The 18,402-nt window shown below is 41.9% G+C and overlaps 1 protein-coding gene across 2 annotated transcripts in view; it reads right to left on the bottom strand.

The window, feature by feature from the left end:
* grm5b (glutamate receptor, metabotropic 5b) overlaps positions 1-12,398 on the bottom strand; it is a 95,024-nt gene extending 82,626 nt beyond the window's left edge. Inside the window, exons 1-4 of one of the 2 annotated variants that reach the window (XM_085245671.1) lie at positions 12,306-12,398; positions 2,995-3,388; positions 2,024-2,452; positions 1,709-1,823 (exon numbers count right to left, since the gene is read on the bottom strand). In XM_085245671.1, coding sequence (XP_085101797.1) covers positions 1,709-1,823; positions 2,024-2,452; positions 2,995-3,150 — 700 coding nt within the window. In that variant the 5' untranslated portion in view covers positions 3,151-3,388; positions 12,306-12,398. Of the gene's footprint in view, positions 1-1,708; positions 1,824-2,023; positions 2,453-2,994; positions 3,389-9,120; positions 9,312-12,305 lie in introns of those variants that run through there. The other variant, XM_085245672.1, reaches the window with a different exon arrangement.
* Between the last annotated feature and the right edge of the window lie 6,004 nt (positions 12,399-18,402).

Raw genomic sequence — 18,402 nt, 5'->3', positions numbered from 1 at the left:
GCTTCAGCAGCGGAACACGTCTGGCACTGCGGGATTTGATTCCCTGCCGTTGTAGTGTGTTACTGATGGTGACCTTTGTTACTTTGGTCCCAGCTCTCTGCAGGTCATTCACCAGGTCCCCCCGTGTGGTTCTGGGATCTTTGCTCACCGTTCTCATGATCATTTTGACCCCACGGGATGAGATCTTGCGTGGAGCCCCAGATCGAGGGAGATTATCAGTGGTCTTGTACGTCTTCCATTTTCTGATGATTGCTCCCACAGTTGATTTTTTCACACCAAGCTGCTTGCCTATTGTAGATTCACTCTTCCCAGTCTGGTGCAGGTCTACAATACTTTTCCTGGTGTCCTTCGAAAGCTCTTTGGTCTTGGCCATGGCGGAGTTTGGAGTCTGACTGTTTGAGGCTGTGGACAGGTGTCTTTTATACAGATGATGAGTTCAAACAGGTGCCATTCATACAGGTAACGAGTGGGGGACAGAAAAGCTTCTTACAGAAGACGTTACAGGTCTGTGAGAGCCAGAGATTTTCCTTGTTTGAGGTGACCAAATACTTATTTTCCACCCTGATTTACGAATAAATTCTTTACAAATCCTACCATGTGGATTCATGGATTTTTTTTTCACATTCTGTCTCTCACAGTTGAAGTGTACCTCTGGTGCAAATTACTGACCTCTGTCATCATTTTAAGTGGGGGAACTTGCACAATCGGTGGCTGACTAAATACTTTTTTGCCCCACTGTATACTCTTAGATAATTGCACACCACTAACACACACACCTACGCGCACACACACAGACTCATTACACCTAAATTCAAAAGCTCTTGCAGCAGCTGGAGGCAAAGCCAGAGGCCCGGATCAACAGTCCTTGATATGTGTTTGTGTGTGTGCTTATCGCTCTTTATCGTACACTTTCAGGTTCAATAGCTGTTCTCTCAACGGGCACAGAGGTACTCATTGTCCTGCAGTTCAGGTAGCTGTTGCACTATCTTCAGCATCTTCCACCAGTGAACCAAGTGACTCAACTCACCGATAACTTCAGGGTGAGAGAGTGAATGAATGAGTCACGCAAATCCTGCAAGTACTCTCTCTGTCTGTACTACACAATCCTCCTCCAGGTTTTCACATGCTTTTCCCTTGTTGTTTTCCATTGAGGATGGAGGCATTTATTTTGAGAGTTCGATCTCTAGCATAATTTTTAGTTCTCACGACCCTTTTGTCCTCCAGTCATCACCTTCTGATCTACTCTCCATCAGCTTCTTGGCATAGAGGTAGCTTTAACCCATCTACAGTAATTCCATTTTAACGCATTTCCTTTCATAAGCCGAAACCTCATCTCTGTAATAACCACTTCTCCTTCGCTCTCTGCTGCAGCGTTGCTACGCCGTGGCTGATCTCGTCAGTTGTATTTGCAACTCCCCTCTTCCTTCACATCCTTGTGCTCATAAGACTCCTTGCCTTGTTTCAAAGACAATTTTACCTCTTTTTCTTTTTAGCTGGAATTTATGAGAAAGTTCTGGTTTTTTGTTATTTTTTTATTGAGGCATCACAGATTTCAGATGTCTTTCAGCTTGGACATGGCTGCGTTCGAAGGTATTTCAGGCAAATAAATATAAAGAGGAGCCAAGAACACAGTATAATGAGGCAAACACAGAGAAAAAGAGAGAAAAGGACAAAAGAAAAACATAAGAGTCTGCGTGGGTGACCGTACCTTCTGTGTGTATTGCAGACACGTAGCTCCAGTTGTATCTCTTGACAATGTCCACCATAGCTCTTGCCTGCTGGGCATCTGAAGGCACCACCCGCATAAAGTATTTGTAAAGGCTCTGGAACAACAGAAACAAAAGGAGCGTCAAATTGTGTTTTGCAGGAGCATGCAGGGCATTCAACTCGGTGAGTAATGAATAACTTCGCATAATTAAAAGTGGCAGTAATAGATTTTCTCTGTAATTGATTCTTATATAATATTTATTTGTATGCAACTGTAGAGCTTCAGTAGCATTCGTCTACAAGGAACAGAGCTCACCTTATCGCTGAGGTCCATACTGGTGGCAGAGTAGGCAATCTGTGGTATGTTGAATAGCTGTAGCAGGTTCTGGACCTGGATGGCCACTGAGCTTGAGCCAGGTCCAATTAAACCCACAATAGGTTTCTTCCCCCGCATTGGAGTGGCAGAGGGGTCTGAGCACTTTAGCGTCCCTCCTCCGCCTCCCCAAGAAGTTCCGCCGCCCCACTCCTCGGCCTCATCAGAGGAGACCAGCGAGTCGCGTATGAACTCGATGCTCTGCTCCAGAGCCACAGCCGAGTGCCAGCAGGAGTCCCTGATCTCACAGCCCAGGCTGATGTTGGGAAGGATGTGCGGGTCAGCATTAATGCGGTCCAGTGTATGCATCATGGCCTCCACCCTTTGGATGCCATACTGCTCTCGCACCGCACCACATTTGCGTTCATGCACCTGATTAGACAACACAAAGGAGATAGGAATCAAGCCAAAGTGAAGTGACATTTAGATTATTATAAATGGTTATTTTTACCCATATGAATGCAAGAGACCGTGCTTTTTAATACACAGGTGCTTCACTGTTGGAATAATATTGGTTTTGTATTCACATAGCTGCCTTGTTCTGATTTTTCCTGTTTGCAATTATCCTTAATGAGATGGAAAAAGCTTAAATGTCAGTGGGTGACTTCTGGTTCCCGGGGCAGCTAATGGAACTTAAATGTCGACGGACTCACAGAGAGCTACCCATTCTACAAATTGAAAGCATTCTTTGGGTCTCAGAACCAGAGCAACATTATAACCTTTGGTACAGGAGATTGGACAAAATGTATAAATTTTCTGTCGCTGTGTTAAAAGTATTCATTTCTATATCATTTCATGGTGTTTGTCTGAAATCCAGCAATAATTACACAAGGTCAGTTGAAGTAAAATGTAATCAATTTAGCTACACATGATTCATTTATACCAGTATTAACCACACAACCACTTCAGTTTACCTTATCAGCAGGAGGCTGGTGATGTACAGAGAACAATGCTCCGATGATTATGTCACCAGGCATGTGTGCTACAACTCGCCGTTCATTGGACTGAGCAGAGTCGGCTTGATTGGGACCCAGCCAAATGGACAGAACTAGCAGCAGCCAAAACATCATCTTGGTCCTTTTGGGTTACTAAGAAGAAGCAGACCTCAACTTTGTATTGTGGATCCGTCACAGGGAACTACTTTTCCGAGAAACTGTTTTCCTGGCCATGGCATGAGCTTATGGCACAGAGGAGTTTTCGAAAACTGAAGATCTCAGAACGATCCTTTCTTTTGACTCGTTTTTGCTCCGTCTGGATTTCAAGGTGGGACCATCACTGCAATGGCTGGTATAGGTGCAGCGGTGCAACCTGGGAAATGTAAAAGAAAATTCGGGTTAAATCCCACTGACTGTAATAACTCCTGGATCGTCAAATTAAAAGGCAGAGGAATCGGTGATAGACAGACATGTTTATGTAAAGCTATGGTCATAACATTTAGCTAGAAATTTAGCATCACGTATAATAACCTGGGTCTTTAATATGTATTCATAAAACTTGTGGTTAAATAAAAGTACAACAGCGGTGACAAAAATGGTCCAACCTGGTACAAATGGATAGTTTTGCAAAGTGAGAAAACTGCACAGAAGAAGGACAGAAATAGCAGCTTTTCACTGTACCAGGAAGCACTGTGTTAAAGTGAAGAATGCTTCACATCATGAGAGTGGTTGCCCGAACTGTTTATTTCACCCTAGAGATCTGAATCATTGTCGGTTTTACAGCCTTCTTACTGGCAAACACATTACACATACATTACTCCACACTTGCCATACTTCACTAAATAACAATGGTTAGGCCAAGGAGCTCTGCCGACACATTTCTTTGCTTTACGACAGCACCATTTCTTTGTAACATATACGATTGGATTTATTAAAAGGAATAAGCCATCCAAAGCTACCTACAGCCATATCAAAAAGTAATTCCCCTCTAAACCTAAAAACTAAGGCAGGCATGAACAGCGTGTTTAAGGTTATGCCAAACCATCTCAAGCTGATCTAAGTCTGGACTCAAAAATCTTTGTTATGTCTGGGGGGGGGGGGGGGCGTTACCCAATGAACGGTGGACTTGGTCGTATATTTTAGATCCATGTTCTGCTACATAACCCAGACATTCTTCTTCAGGGTTTTCTGGTAGAGAGCATAATTATGGCTTGTTGTCTGGATCTTGAAGCAGCAAAGCAGGCCCAGACCATCACACTACCCCCACCGTCTTTGACAGCTGGTATGGTATTCTTTTATTAAATGATTTTAGTTTTATCCAGATGTAACAGGACTTAAACCTTCAGAAAAGTTCCGTTTTTGTCTCGTCTGTCCACAGAATATTTTCACAAAGGTGTTGGAGATCTTCAAGATGTTATTTGATAAATGTGAGTCGAGCCTTTGTGCTCTTCTTGGTCAGCAATGGTTTTCTCCTTGGAACTCTTCCATGGATGCCATTTTATCCAATGTCTTTCTTGTTATTAAACCATAAGTCTGACCTTAACCTAAGCAAGTGAGGCCTGTAGTTCTTTAGATGTTGTTCTGGGTTCTTTTGTGACCTCCTGCATGAGTTATGGGAGTAATGTTGGTCATCCAGGCACTCCTGGGAAGGCTCGCCACTATTCCAAGTTTCTTCCAATTTTGGATAACAGCTCCCACTATGGTTATTTTAAGTTAGTATTCAGCCTTAGAAATGGCTTTGTAACCCTTTCCAGACCAACAGATGCCTGGAAAAGCCTTGGTGTGGCTTGTGAATTTAAACTTTTCAAGGTATGTAATTACGATTTAACATAGGGAGACAATTACTTTATTTTTTACACAGAGCCAGGTGAATCATGATTTACTGTATTTTGTATTTACTCTGGTTATCTTTGTCTAATAAAAAATTAGGTTGATGATCTGAAATATATAAGTGAGATAAGCAAAAACGTGAGAAATCAGGAAGGGGTCAAATTTTCACAGCACTGAACATGCAAGTACTGGCTTGGCGCCCTAGAACTCAGATTGAATAGTGCATTTTTTGAATCATATTAAGTGATGCTGCTGCTTTTTTTCAGCTACTGTTTGGAAAGTCCAGAAAACAGGACATTAGCACCTAAGGTTGTATTTTCTACCTCACTTTTTGTCAGTCTAATCATTTAGTCGCTAATATAAATGCAAATTGTGCAAATAAAATCAAAATATTGATCATTGCGTTTGCCAGCAGCTGTGTCACACCTCACAGCTGCTGTGAGGTGTTTTACACAGTGCACAACAACCACAATGCCAACAAGTGTACATAAACCCATTAGAGGTCCCTTTTTTCTCTTTAATTCCTTTTTATGTTTTTGGTCCTTGAAGATTAGCAGCACTGTTTGAAACCAATGATGAGTACCAAGTAAAACCATTAACATGGCATACCACAAGTCAATTCTCAAGTGTCTGCCCCCCGACTCTCTCCAAATCAAATTTGAGGGCATGTTATAGCTAATTCTCTTGCTGCTTTAATGGTATTACTCTAATTGTGAATTTTGGGTGTTCTCTCTAAACTAAGCCCCCGTTGTGTTTTTATCATTACAATTTAAATTGTTTTCGAACTGTACCAAGACTGCTATACATCCTTCTGGCAAAAAAGCAGTGCTTTCAGGGGTATTTTGTATTCCTTTTGTTCTGGCAAAGAACGCTGAGTACTCCATGTGTCTTGTTATTATAAATTATAGAAAGGATTCCTTTAATGAAGTGCAGAGTTTAGGCAACAGTAAAGAATTCCTATTTGCAAGACGTGGGCAAGTCAGCTACTAAGTGGATGATTCAAAACAGCATATGGGACATATCTAGCTAAGCGATGTACACCAAGCGCCCTGTGTTTAACAGTCAGCCAAGTGCGGGGGCATCAGTTTCATCCTTTGGGTAAACTTTCAAGTAGCCATCCCTCTGCATTAATGGGTAAGACTTGTAATTTGCCTAACCCCGAAGCTGCACAAATACTTTCCTTCACTGCAACTGAGAAATTTAATTGACCGTAAACAGCAGGGGAGCTGGGACAGTTCAGCAGAGGATGGCATCCACTGCTTATGCAAAACAGGATCAAGGTCGTGGCAGGGATGTCGGGCGGTTAGCAGACTGCTGTTTGGGGGAAGAGAGAGAAAACGAGCGAACAAAAAAGGCAGATGGAGGAACACTGCAAGGAGAGGAAATGAGGAGGAAGAAACACAGTGTATGCTGAAGAAGGTAGAGGAAGACAGAGACAGAGTAGGGGATAGAAGAAGAAGGCATGAACGATTAAAAAAAGAGGCACCAGGGGACAGAGTCTCTCTGTACGTAATTAACGTGACAGTGTCAGGATGGCAACAGGGCTAACTGCTGCTCCAGTAATGAACAAATCAAACAAAACTCTGCTCTGTCTCACATGCGCTCCCTCTCCATCAGTGACGCAACTCTGTCTCTTTCTTGGCCTCCTCTTTTGTCTTTCTACTGACACGTTAATACAAAGATGAAGATGAAGAATCCTCATAGAAGAATCTCTCCCTAGAATTTCACTGCACAGCAGACACACATTACCCCCACACCAAAACCGCTTCACCACGTTCATTTCATCATTTCTCTCCCTCCCTTGAACGATCCACTGCTTCTGCATTGCACACTCAGTCAGACAGATACACTGTGTCTGTCTGTCCCTCCCCCCGTATCATTCTCTTGTTGGCCGAACTGAAAAGAAAGTCAAATCCTTATTCCCTAAACAAACATCTTGCTCACGCCATTAGGCATTTATATCTCTAGCTCTATCCAAACTATACACACGGGCATTATAAAACCATCCAAATCAACTTTTACACAGACAGAAACACACAACACAGGCAGTAACAAACACTCTCCCTCCCCCTCCCCGCCTAGCATACTGCTTTATGTGTTGAGAAAGCATTTAATTTACTGCGTATTAAACAGGGGCGTTAAGAATTACACTAAATTTAGACGCATGGCTTGTAGACAAATGCATTTATCCTCTTTATCTTGTCCTGTATGACGCACAGACGTTTGTGTTTGCATTTAATGATGGGGTGAGGGGGTGATGTCTGGAGTTTTCAGAACAGATTATAGTTGTGCTTTCCATCATCTGAGCAGTTTGCGTTTGACTGTAAAAGCTCTCCGCTGACTGCACATTCTGACAGGTTAAATGAGGGGAGAAGAAGAAAGCATCCTAAGACAGATGTACATCAGTAAGCTCACCGCCGTTATTAACAACACACGATCCCACAGAGAGACACATATCATGTCAAATGAAGTGTGCCAAATACAAATGGATGTGCGTTTACCCACATACCCTATTTCTCCAGCGCGCTCATTTAACGGCACACAAGTTTTGACATGTGTCATGTGACATGTGTCATGTGACATGTGTCATGTGACATGTGTCAAGATAAATGGATATCTACACAAAAGATGTTTTGTTGCCTTTTCTCTGAGTACATTGGTGGTCAAAGAAAACTAATATTTGACAGGTTCTCTCAAAAAATCCCCCTGTAAAACATTTTGAGGGGAATATTTTTGGGGTGTTTGCAGCCTTTATAAAAAGGTTTGAGTAAACATGACATTTAAGTCTGAAATGTTATCAGAAGTCTTTGATTTGAATCATTTTGTATGGAAAACAAAATGTTCACCAGACGTAATCCTGATATTAATAAAGAATTACTTCAATGCTCGCAAGGTGTTTTTAGACGACCGAGAGAAACAGGAGCTGCAATACTATACTGCAACATACCACATAAAATAATAACATGAAACATAAACTGTCAACAGGAACGGACGGGCAAAATGATCTGGCATAATGGGGTTTTTTTTCAAATTACTTGCTGGTATCTGAAATGGGTCATATTGCTTTTCTGTGTTGTGTGCACATTCACTTATGCAGGGAAGGCTTTTGCTGATTGGGCTTGGAACAATGGTTCTCTCCATGCAGCCTCCTATTCCCAGCTAAAGAGATGCTCATTATTGTTGCTGTTGCTTTTTTTTAGTTTTTTCTGCACAAACCCTTTGACACAATGTGCATCTGCAGGTTTTAAGAAGACTAAAGATTTATTTTTGTAATTGCTGCCTTGTCTCTAGAATCATCTCAGTGCCACAGATGAGTGATGAAGAAAAGCGCCAAGGCTTGGAGACACAAACACACCCACTAAGTAAAAGAACCACTAAACAGCATTAAACCTCTATAACTCCAGTGCACCACAGTGACATAGCTTATATGGGCATTTTATAGCTAATAGGTATAGTGCAGGCCTGCCTTTGAGGACGAATGACCAAAAAGCTCCCGGTATGAATGGGATACAAATATCACACATGCATCGTCACGCCAACAAGGCTTAGTCAGTAAAGACTTAAACCGCTGCAGCCACATGAGACAAGGCGCCTGCACAACTCCCCCAAAACAAGATGTGACCTTACAGCACTTATCTGGGACTCGCAGTCTCCATTAGTAGTAAGACTATCGGCAGTTTTCAGCCAGGTGCATTTATTTATGTCCTTTTTAATCCTTTGTGGTTTCGTTGGTCTTCCTGTACCATCAATTTAAAGTAATTTATTGAATGATGTGACGCTTTGCAAGTGCTTAATCGCTGACAGGCACGTACAGCGTCTGCTCAAACTGAGTCTCTCCAAGGAGAAATCAAATCCACAGACAACAACATCGACTGGCGCAGCGCTGCATCCGTTAACCGCAAGAAGAGGGGGGAAAGAGGGGGGGGGGAGAGAGTCCATCATCTGCACAGATCCGAAAACGAGATCGAAAGGTGCGAAACATGAAAGAGACACGGTCTGAAATGAGCACAGCTACAACACGCGCCGGTGAAAACCGCCTCTCTGGCCGTCCTCTGTCTCAGTGGCATGCTTGTTTCTCCCATACATCAGCGCAATTGGCTGCTTTCTTTAACTAGGTTACAGCGAACCCGTGTAATTCAAGGATAAGAAAGCCACGTGTAATTGCAAGTCCATTCAGGAATACTGCAAGAACAGTGGGTTATAACAAAGTGCGACAATATGAGTCTGAGCAGAATACAGGCTATGTGCATGCAAAAATTGGATCTCAAGCCTTACCTATAGGAGCCCCTCCAACAGCACTGGCACGGTCCCGTTTGATAACCGGTGTGCAAGTTCCTACCGTGGAGCAAAGACGCGGCTAATAATGTGGAGTCCAATGTCAAGCTGCCTCTGGTCGCTGTGCAGCTTCCGAGCTTCCTCCGTTTTCCAGTCACGCACACCTGAGCCTCTCTCCAAACACCTCTTCTTCATCCCGCCCCCTTTTCCTCCCTCTTCTCAGCCTCTCTCCCCCGTATCTCATCCTCCGCAGACCCCACTTTCTTTGCCCCCTCCTGCTCTCCATCTTTGCAAATGTAGCCACCATTTTTCTGCAGTTTTCCCTATATCCAATTGCACTTAAACACCCACTTCCCCATTTCCCTCCACTTTTCTTCCCCCCCCCCCCCCCCCCCCCCCCCCCCATCTCTTTGCTGTTTATGATTGAGACAGCGTGCCCATGGGTCATTCACTTTCTTTTTCTCATGTTTTTTTCTTCACTTCATCCATCTTACCACATCATCCTGCCCTCTCCTCCCATTGACCTGATGTGGAGAAAATGAAGACAAATCGCAAAAGTCTTGCTGTGAATAATAGACATACTGTACAGCTGTACTGTAGACGGTAGAGTAATCCTTCGAGTGTCGGGGTTTATCTGCAGAGCTTTATAGTTTTATTTCATTCTCATGTAAGACAATACCCTACAACTGTTAGGCTAATCCATTTACATCACAGGGTAGTATTTTTTGAATGCCTTTAGCTTTATGGAGTCCACCAGTGGCCAAAGTGTGTGTGTGTGTGTGTGTGTGTGTGTGTGTGTGTGTGTGTGTGTGTGTGTGTGTGTGTGTGTGTGGTGGGGGTGGGGGGGGTGTCCTCCAAATAAGAGGTTTGTGCATATGTGCACAGAACATTTTCACAACCTGAAATGTTATGTTATGGTTGTAAGACTGCCGCTAAGACTGTCTCTGATCACTATTTTCTTGTTTTTGCTTTAACATAGTGGATCTGGCATGTGCCCAGCTTTGATGCAGAGTGGTCCTGGTCCATGCTATTCCAGCTGGAATGGGAACAAATCAAGCCCTGGATGATTGAAAATATGAACGGTTTGTACTGTACCTGACGGGCGTAGCACACTTTGGTAACGTGGGAAATTTCCTAGATTAACAAGCAAAGCTCTGTTAAAACACAAGCAATGCCCCTGTGTAACCATAGCAAGGCATGAACGCTATATTCCACCAAAAACAAGCCTCCTCTGAGCTGGAATGAAACAGAATTGGTTATGTTGCAGCAGTCTCCCCAAGCAGGATAATATGCTTGGAGAAACTGCAAAAACCGCTAGGGAAAAATCAGGAACAGGACAATGAAAACTCCCCAGATCCGTCCATGATCTTTGGGATACACTGGAACAAGCCCAAATCATGGACGCCCAAAAGATCTGAACTAATTTTGCTAATGACAGTTTTGTTCAGGTATGTTTCATTTTAACATCCATCCATTGGGCATTCTCCTGCTCCATACATTGTGTTGTTTTGATTCATTTTTAAAGCATTCAGTAAACTCTATTGGACACTCCCAAAGACATTCTTTCTGTGTTCTCTTATCTATTGGTTTAGAAGCGCTAAGTAATATTATGAATAATAAGCAAAATTACCCAACAAAGTATTGTTTGAGCACCTTTGAGGTCCTCAGAGTTCAGTTTTAAAGTTGAAATGTCCAAAGACAGACACTGATTATTTCTGTCGTGAGCATTCAACATTCTTCTCACTATTCCAGAATTAAACCAGAATAAATCAATCAAATGTTTCTTGTTACTACAGCAGCGTTCAGTGAGCTCAGTATGAAAGTATAAAACAGTGCATTAAAAAATTTGTTTTATTTCTTCTGTGGCAACTGATTGATTCCAGCTTCTTCCTTCCCTAACACACACACAAGCCACCAACAACCTTTACAGGTGACAGTGGATGTTCAGTCCAGCCTCACCTTCAAAATAAGCAGTTACAAAATGCCTAAAGTTACTGAGATACTGTAACACTCTAGAGAGGAAAACTCAGGTTTGAGTGTAATTCAGCAGATCAAAGAAGAGTTGACCCCCCCCCCCCTCACACACACACACTTTTTTCTTTAAAACTTAAACTACACTGTCCAACTTTGCTCTCACCAAAGCGCGCATCCCACAATGGAGAGGACGTGACCGAGTGAAATCCACGAGTACAACACTGATCAGTGCGATGATGGAGCTTACTGATTTTGTGAGCCCACTGTCTAACTTCCTATGTCGCATGTAGCCTACGTGTTTTCTCCGTGTGTCGCTATTTTCGTTCTTAATTCCTTCACTCCCACGCATCTCTAATTGCCCAGCTACAACCAAAAAGTGGATCCGGATACTGTAGAGTAAAAGTAGGCAACACAAAATCCCCGGTTGGGTTGCTTTGCCCCGTGAGCTGCACTGCCTCATAATGTAGGAAGAAGATGATGGGCTAGACTATGAGAGTCTGTCTCCTCTCTGATCAAACAGACTTCAGAGGTGACACTGTGGGCTGAGACGACGGCACTATGGATGAGATCGATAGCATTTGAAGTTTCATAGCGGTCAGATGAGTAAAGAGCCATTAACCTACTGCTTTGGCTGGCGTCCACCTAAAAGACCCACGGAGATCAAATTATTAAAGATTTAAAAATTAGAAATAAATCAATGCAAATGTAATAGAAACATCGCGCTTTCCTGCAAATGTCTCTGGGCACAGGCTTTAACACAGATACTGCCATTAACTAATTTTAGCTTTAGCTTAGAAAGAAAACCTAGTTTTGCATTTGTAATGGCATCTTTGAATTTAAATTAAGTTTGCGAGTCCTTTTAAATATCTCGATTCAATAAATTATAGAAAATAAAACCCAATTTTATGATTTCATCAACATGTGCTTTATAGGTAATACAATAACAATAAAAAAAATTCATCTGATATGTGGCTCTTTCTTTCTCACATAAAAGACAGGTTTGCTGTTCTTTCCGTGTTGGCTTTCCTCTCATAAATGGGCCTATTAGTGTGAAAGCCGGTCGTTTGAGGAAGCGTCTCCTCGCACTTTGAGACCAAAAGTCGTGTGGTTTAGGGAGGAAAAACGAGAATTCATCAGGTAATCCACGCCGTCCTCGTGCCACTATGTCTGACTCTGTCCACGAAAGGAGAAGAAGAGAAGTTGTAGCCTACCTTTGCTTGCGGGACAGGTGTATGTTCCCAGAGAAACACAGCATCCCTCACGAGTCCGTCAGGGCACTGTGCTCGCGGTGGTTAATCTACTTTTTCACTATGGCAACAAATGAACCCCCTCTCCTCTCTCTCTCTCTCTAGCGCGCCACGCGCTCCAATGAGGAGGCTCCGTTGAGGTCATCCGCCCTCTCTTTCTCTGTCTGTCTGTCTCTCCCGCTTTCTCTATCGCACCTACCTCCAAGATACCATCTGGAGATAGATGTTGATAGAGAGAAGCAGGGATCGAGGGGAGAGGCAGGGAGATGGCAGTGTGGGATAGAAGTGGGTTTTAGAGCTTGGCTAGACAAGCATTGGATTAGTTTGCCAGCCAAATGCTTTTGGGATTAGTAGACCATTAAAAGCACATACACATACACGCAAGCATGCACACACACATGCAGGCTGGACAGGCTTTAGATGTTGCAGTGATAGCCTTACTGACTTTTATCTCTCACTTCCTCCTCACCCTTCTAAGCTTGCTTTGACATGAGCACATGGGCTGACAGGAAAACATAAGAGTTCACATGCACGCATGAACAGACTCTCACATTATCTATGTGTAGTCTTCCAAGGGTCAGAAAATGGGTAAAACTCCCCATAAGTGACAACTGCCTCAAGATTCGAATGCAAACTTCCATTGACACTAGTGAATATATTGTTTATTCAAAGCTTCTACAAGGCTGTGCAGCACTGTAGATATGTTTAAAAACTGCATGGTGTCTTTATCTACTACAATGTTTCTATTTTCAAGTTGGTAAAATGTGTGCTTAATCTAATGAATCAAGTGAAGTAGGCTACCTTTAAAAGTGGAGGTACCTGTGAGCAATGCAACAGATGCAGCATGGCTTACAAATGATAAGAAATTGCCTGAATATGTGAGAAACAAGTCTGTGAGACTTCACAGTTGCAGCAGTAGCAGGTACAGGAAGAGCAGCGCAGCAGATGTGGTGTTTGCCCTCTCTTATAAAAATGACACAAAACACAATTTTCTGTGCAAGCTTGTATTAAAAACAGATGAGTAAGTGCAGGCTTCTGAATGGGGAAAAGGACTCAGCATGAATTCAACCTTTATGGCTAATGTTCAAGAACAAACCACAAAGGTAGGAGTGTTCTGATGTGAGGCCATATTTGGCATAGACAGATGGCATTTATAAGTGCACAAGGACCAAAACCCCAAATGTGTAAATAATGTTTATAGATGCAGGTGCAGACCAGAATGATGATGGGCAGCTGAGGACCAGTGAACTGGGTGAGAGGTTGCAGTTTGGGGAAGGTTCTGCTGCACCTAGTTAAACGGTTTCTGGCAGAATATCTATGCATGTCCAAGAAAATCAAATCTGTCACTGAAAATAAAAATGGATGATGTCGCATTTCTTTCTTCTTTTTTTTAGTCTTGTATTGGGTTCTTAAATGTGGATGCCAGGCTGTAATTCAATTAGCCAAGCAGGTGTCTATTAGGTTTTGCTGTATACAATTACCACTTAGTAAACTTCTTTAATGATAACAATTTGCAATTGAGGTTCAACATTTGCTCCTGTTTTTTATTTATACCAGATGTGTCATACATTTTCTAGTTACTAATGACTGCATTGATACCAGTCTGATAAACACCACTTGGTTACCAATCACTGAATACAGAATTAAGAAATTGACTAAGTGCAAAAGGACTATGGGAGACAGATTGCAATAACTGTATGCACAGCTCCAGTTGTGAAAACATTGGGATGCTGTGTAAAAATGTACATAAAAACAGAATAGAATGGTTTGCAAATATCATAAACCCTTATTTTATCAACAACAGGCAAATTTATAAACTGAGAAAATGTATAATTTAAGGAAAAATATGAGCTCATTTTGAAATTGATGGAAGCAAGATGTCTCAAAAAAGTTAGGATTGGGGCAACAAAAGAAACAGTTGGGGAAAGGTTTTGCAACTAGTTAGGTTAATTAGCAACAGGTCAGTAACATGACTGTGTATAGAGAGAGCATCTTAGAGAGTTTCTCAGAAGTAAATATGGACAACAGTTCACCAATCTCTAAAAAAAAACCCCTCAAAAAATGATTGCAAATTGTGGAACCGTTTCAGAATGCAAATACTTTATTCGTCAAATCATCGACAATACGTAATATTTTAAATAATTTCAGAGAATTTGGAGAAATCTCTGTGCACAATGGGACAAAAACAAAAATATCCAATGCCTCAGGTAGCACTCAATTAAAGTCAAGCACACTCAAAAAAATGTCCCAAGATACAAGATATTGGATTCAAAATTTCCAATTTTGATGTAAAATGTTAAATTTAATGAACTCTGGGCACACACATACCAGATGTGTCGATATTCTGATTTCATAAGGTTAATGTTAGGGTCACCTCAATAGGTTAACAGACCTGTTCAAGATAAATGAACATTGGATCTCACACTTAATTGTATGGATGGCAGATCTTAGATGCCATTTCCATAGCAACCCTTCACTTTTATAGTAAAACAGAAAATCAACAAGCATCTAATTGATCAGTTCAGCTTGTCTCATTTGATGCCAACTAATCTTTCCTTCACACATGCGCGCACACATGGAGAGAGATTAAAGTCGTTAATCACTCGCAGAGACACTTAAAACCTGTTGATGCAAGATTGGATCAATAAGTGAATTAATATTGATGAAGCTGAGACAACTCAATGACATGTGTTAGGATGAACTGTGTCAAATGATGGAGAACTGGACTGAATGATATGATGGAGAAAAATCATCCACTGAATCATCTGGAGCATTTTTCTGACCCTGATACTGTTCAACAGAGTTTGTGGTTGCACAGAGCGGACAGAAAATATAACTGGAGTGACAAATTAATCATCCCAAGAAAAATTCACCCTGCAAAACACACCTGCACTCTGTATGTGTGTTTGTGTAATCAGTGTGTAATACTGTGCATCAGACACATATAACATCTATAGGGTAAAAGTCTTTTTAACGACACTCCTCCGCAAATCACAAGCACAACAGACTCACAGTCACAGTCGGAAAATCAATTATTCAATGGCATTTCAAAATAACAGTGGATACCCGTGGTTGCCATAGACACATAGCTGATTTACAGGGTTGTCACTTCTCTGTGATATTCCCACTCTAAGTAGGACAAATAGGGGGGAAAAAAACCTACAAATCGCACAATGCCAAAAGAGAAATGAGGACGTCAGTTATGAAACATGTAATGTGGCTGCTGTTTCATTGAACAAGTGGAGAGTGGGTTTTAATATGACTTAAGTAGACTGCAGATTTGTCATCAAGCACATAAAGCACAAAAGACAGACCTGTCCACGTACTTTACACATCGTGGAGAAGTTCTGCAAAAAACTTGAAACAAGTGAAAAACCAGTAAGAAAGAAAAAGTCTCACATCTTTGGCAGATCTATTTAGAAAAAACTCACTGCAGTCACTGTGGGTTTGGCAATGCAATAAATCAAAATGGTGTGTATATTTTTTATAATATATCCAGGGAAATGTAAATTTAAATTTTAAAGGGTTTCAGGGAGGTTGCTCTCAATTCTGCAGGCAGGCTGTTCCAGATACTGGGTGCGTACATTCTGAAAAGCAGCCTCAGTGTCGATGTAAACTGTCAGCACAGGTTGACAAGCTGTCACAGTGTCTCTGACTACCAGGATGCTGTGATAACAGGGATGGCACAGAGATTGGGGAGACTGCAGCTCTGCGTTAGCTTTGCCCTGCAGAAATAAAATAAAACTTTGTAAAATCGCAAGGAAAATATATTACATTTTAAAAAGGAAGACAAGTAAAAGGGGGGGGGGGGGGGGGGTTCTCCACAACTTGAGGTTTCATTTATAGAAACTGTTTCTGGATAAAGATTAGAAGCTTCAGCTCATAGTTTATGAAAATAATAGCTTTTGAGTATCTCTTCTGCACAAGCATACGCACACACACAGATGAGATGCGACAGGTGCAGTTAGGTCTGTTTTCAAGACTGAGCTGAAATTCTTCTTGTGATTTTCTTTTCTTCTTTTTACAGATTTTCAAGTGCACATTAGATGCATTAAAAGAAAAACAAAGACAACTTCCTCGTTGATCTGTGGAGGTCAGTTTTGTACAGGTTGGCTTTTAAAAGCCTGCGGGAGTTTTGTGAGATGTCAAACGTAAAACAACCGTAAGACTCCCCTCCAGCTAGACAAATCAGCCGTCATCTACCTCCTCTGTTATCTCATTACGCATGATGAGGAGGACTCTGACTGCGTGCAGTAATCGTGCTGTGACAGGCAACTTCCCTGGTGGTCTATCTTCAAATGGCTCATGCTGCCCTCTTGTGTCTGGATGAAACAGGAAAAAAAAGTTTTATGGGAATGTCTCAATCCGAAGCCATTACTCGACGTCACGTGGTTTCCGAGTTATTCAGGAGTTACTGAAGCCTACTGTTGTAATTTCAGGTTAAATTCTTGGTAAGTTCAAATAAAAGTACTTTTTCAAACACTCTGTGTGTGCCCTTGTCTCTCTCAGAGGAGCCCTGCGGGCAGGTTTATCGTGTGATGGTCATTCCTGTGCGCTCCACTGCGCTCCTGCGCCGAGATAAGCTGCATCCCGTGCCTGGCTACGGTAGCATGTGACCGGCTTGTGATCCTAAAGCTTGCGCAGATGACTTTCTGCCCTGAGTACTGTACCAGTCTGAACGGAACCTGTGGAGAAAAAATCTCTCTCTTTCTCCTCCTGGAAGTTTCCACGTACAGCTGATCGTCACGATGTACCATGTGGTGTGTACCATGAGGCTATACTGACAAAGACCCATTATTACATTTCACTTCTTATGCAATTAGCCTTTAAGTGTATTTTATCAGCTATAAACGTCTTCTACATACTATTAATACACTGTCAATATATTAACAATTAATACACTGTATTTATTACACAAAGCATCTTAATCATTTGGTGGAAAGTATGACTACAACTTCATATCTATTCACTCTTCCATTTCATTTGCAATTAAAGACTTGAAAAGCAAAGCAACCGTAACAATTTTACTGTACTTTTTCCTCTTTTGGACTCAAAGGTTGAGTTTTCAACATGATTGCTGTTAAACAGCAGCAGCATTAAAGGTTTCATTCATGATTCCTAGTGTTTTCAGTGTCAGTAATAACCTGTATATTTGTGCAACAGAAAAACAATTCACCCCTTTCACTCTTATTGATGGGGCATGAAATTAGGTCAAAATGAAATATCACACAAGACTCTTATGCAGCCTGCATGCATCTGAACTAAAATTCCAGTCACAGAGGTAATCTTTATATATCAGAAAAAATATTATTTGTATGTTTATTACAAAAATGGCCTTGTTTCCTAAAAATAAAGGGTAGAATTAGTCTATTTCCTCAGCATTAGTGTTGGCTAACTAGTGTTGGCTAATTAGTGTTGGCTAATTAGTGTTGGCTAAGTATTTAACCACCACAAAGTACACTGATTATGTTTAATCCTATCACCTTTAACTCATAATGGTCTGTAAAGGACATAATTCCCCCCCCTCCCCATTCTTCATTATGAGTTAAAAGAGTTTAAAACACCTTCTGTGACAGACACCGTTATATTATTTTGTCAAATTATAGTGAAGCTCAATCTAACCTTTTCTAAAAGAGGTTTGATGTGTCATGGTATAACATGGCAGACTGAATAAAATGTCATGTTTAATATATCACACTCCTCAGCCTCCCTGGGAAAGTCTATGCCAGGGTGCTGGAAAGAGAGTTCGTCCGCTACTCGAACCTCGGATACAGGAGGAACAATGCGGTTTTCGTCCTGGTCGCGGAACACTGGACCAGCTCTTTATCCTCTCCAGGATACTTGAGGGTGCATGGGAGTTTGCCCAACCAGTCTACATGTGTTTTGTGGACTTGGAGAAGGCATTCGACCGTGTCCCTCGGGGTGTCCTGTGGGAGGTGTTGCGGGAGTATTGGGTGTCTGGCCCATTGCTACGGGCCATTCGATCCCTATACAACCGTTGCAGGAGCTTGGTTCGCATTGCCGGCAATAAGTCGGACTCGTTCCCGGTGGGTGATGGGCT

Source organism: Mchenga conophoros, linkage group LG14, assembly GCF_057382185.1.
Source record: "Mchenga conophoros isolate Kocher_MC1m ecotype Shallow Benthic linkage group LG14, M_conophoros_male_GT1.1, whole genome shotgun sequence".
Taxonomy (NCBI): Eukaryota; Metazoa; Chordata; class Actinopteri; order Cichliformes; family Cichlidae; genus Mchenga; species Mchenga conophoros.
This window is presented reverse-complemented; position numbering and strand designations above follow the sequence as displayed.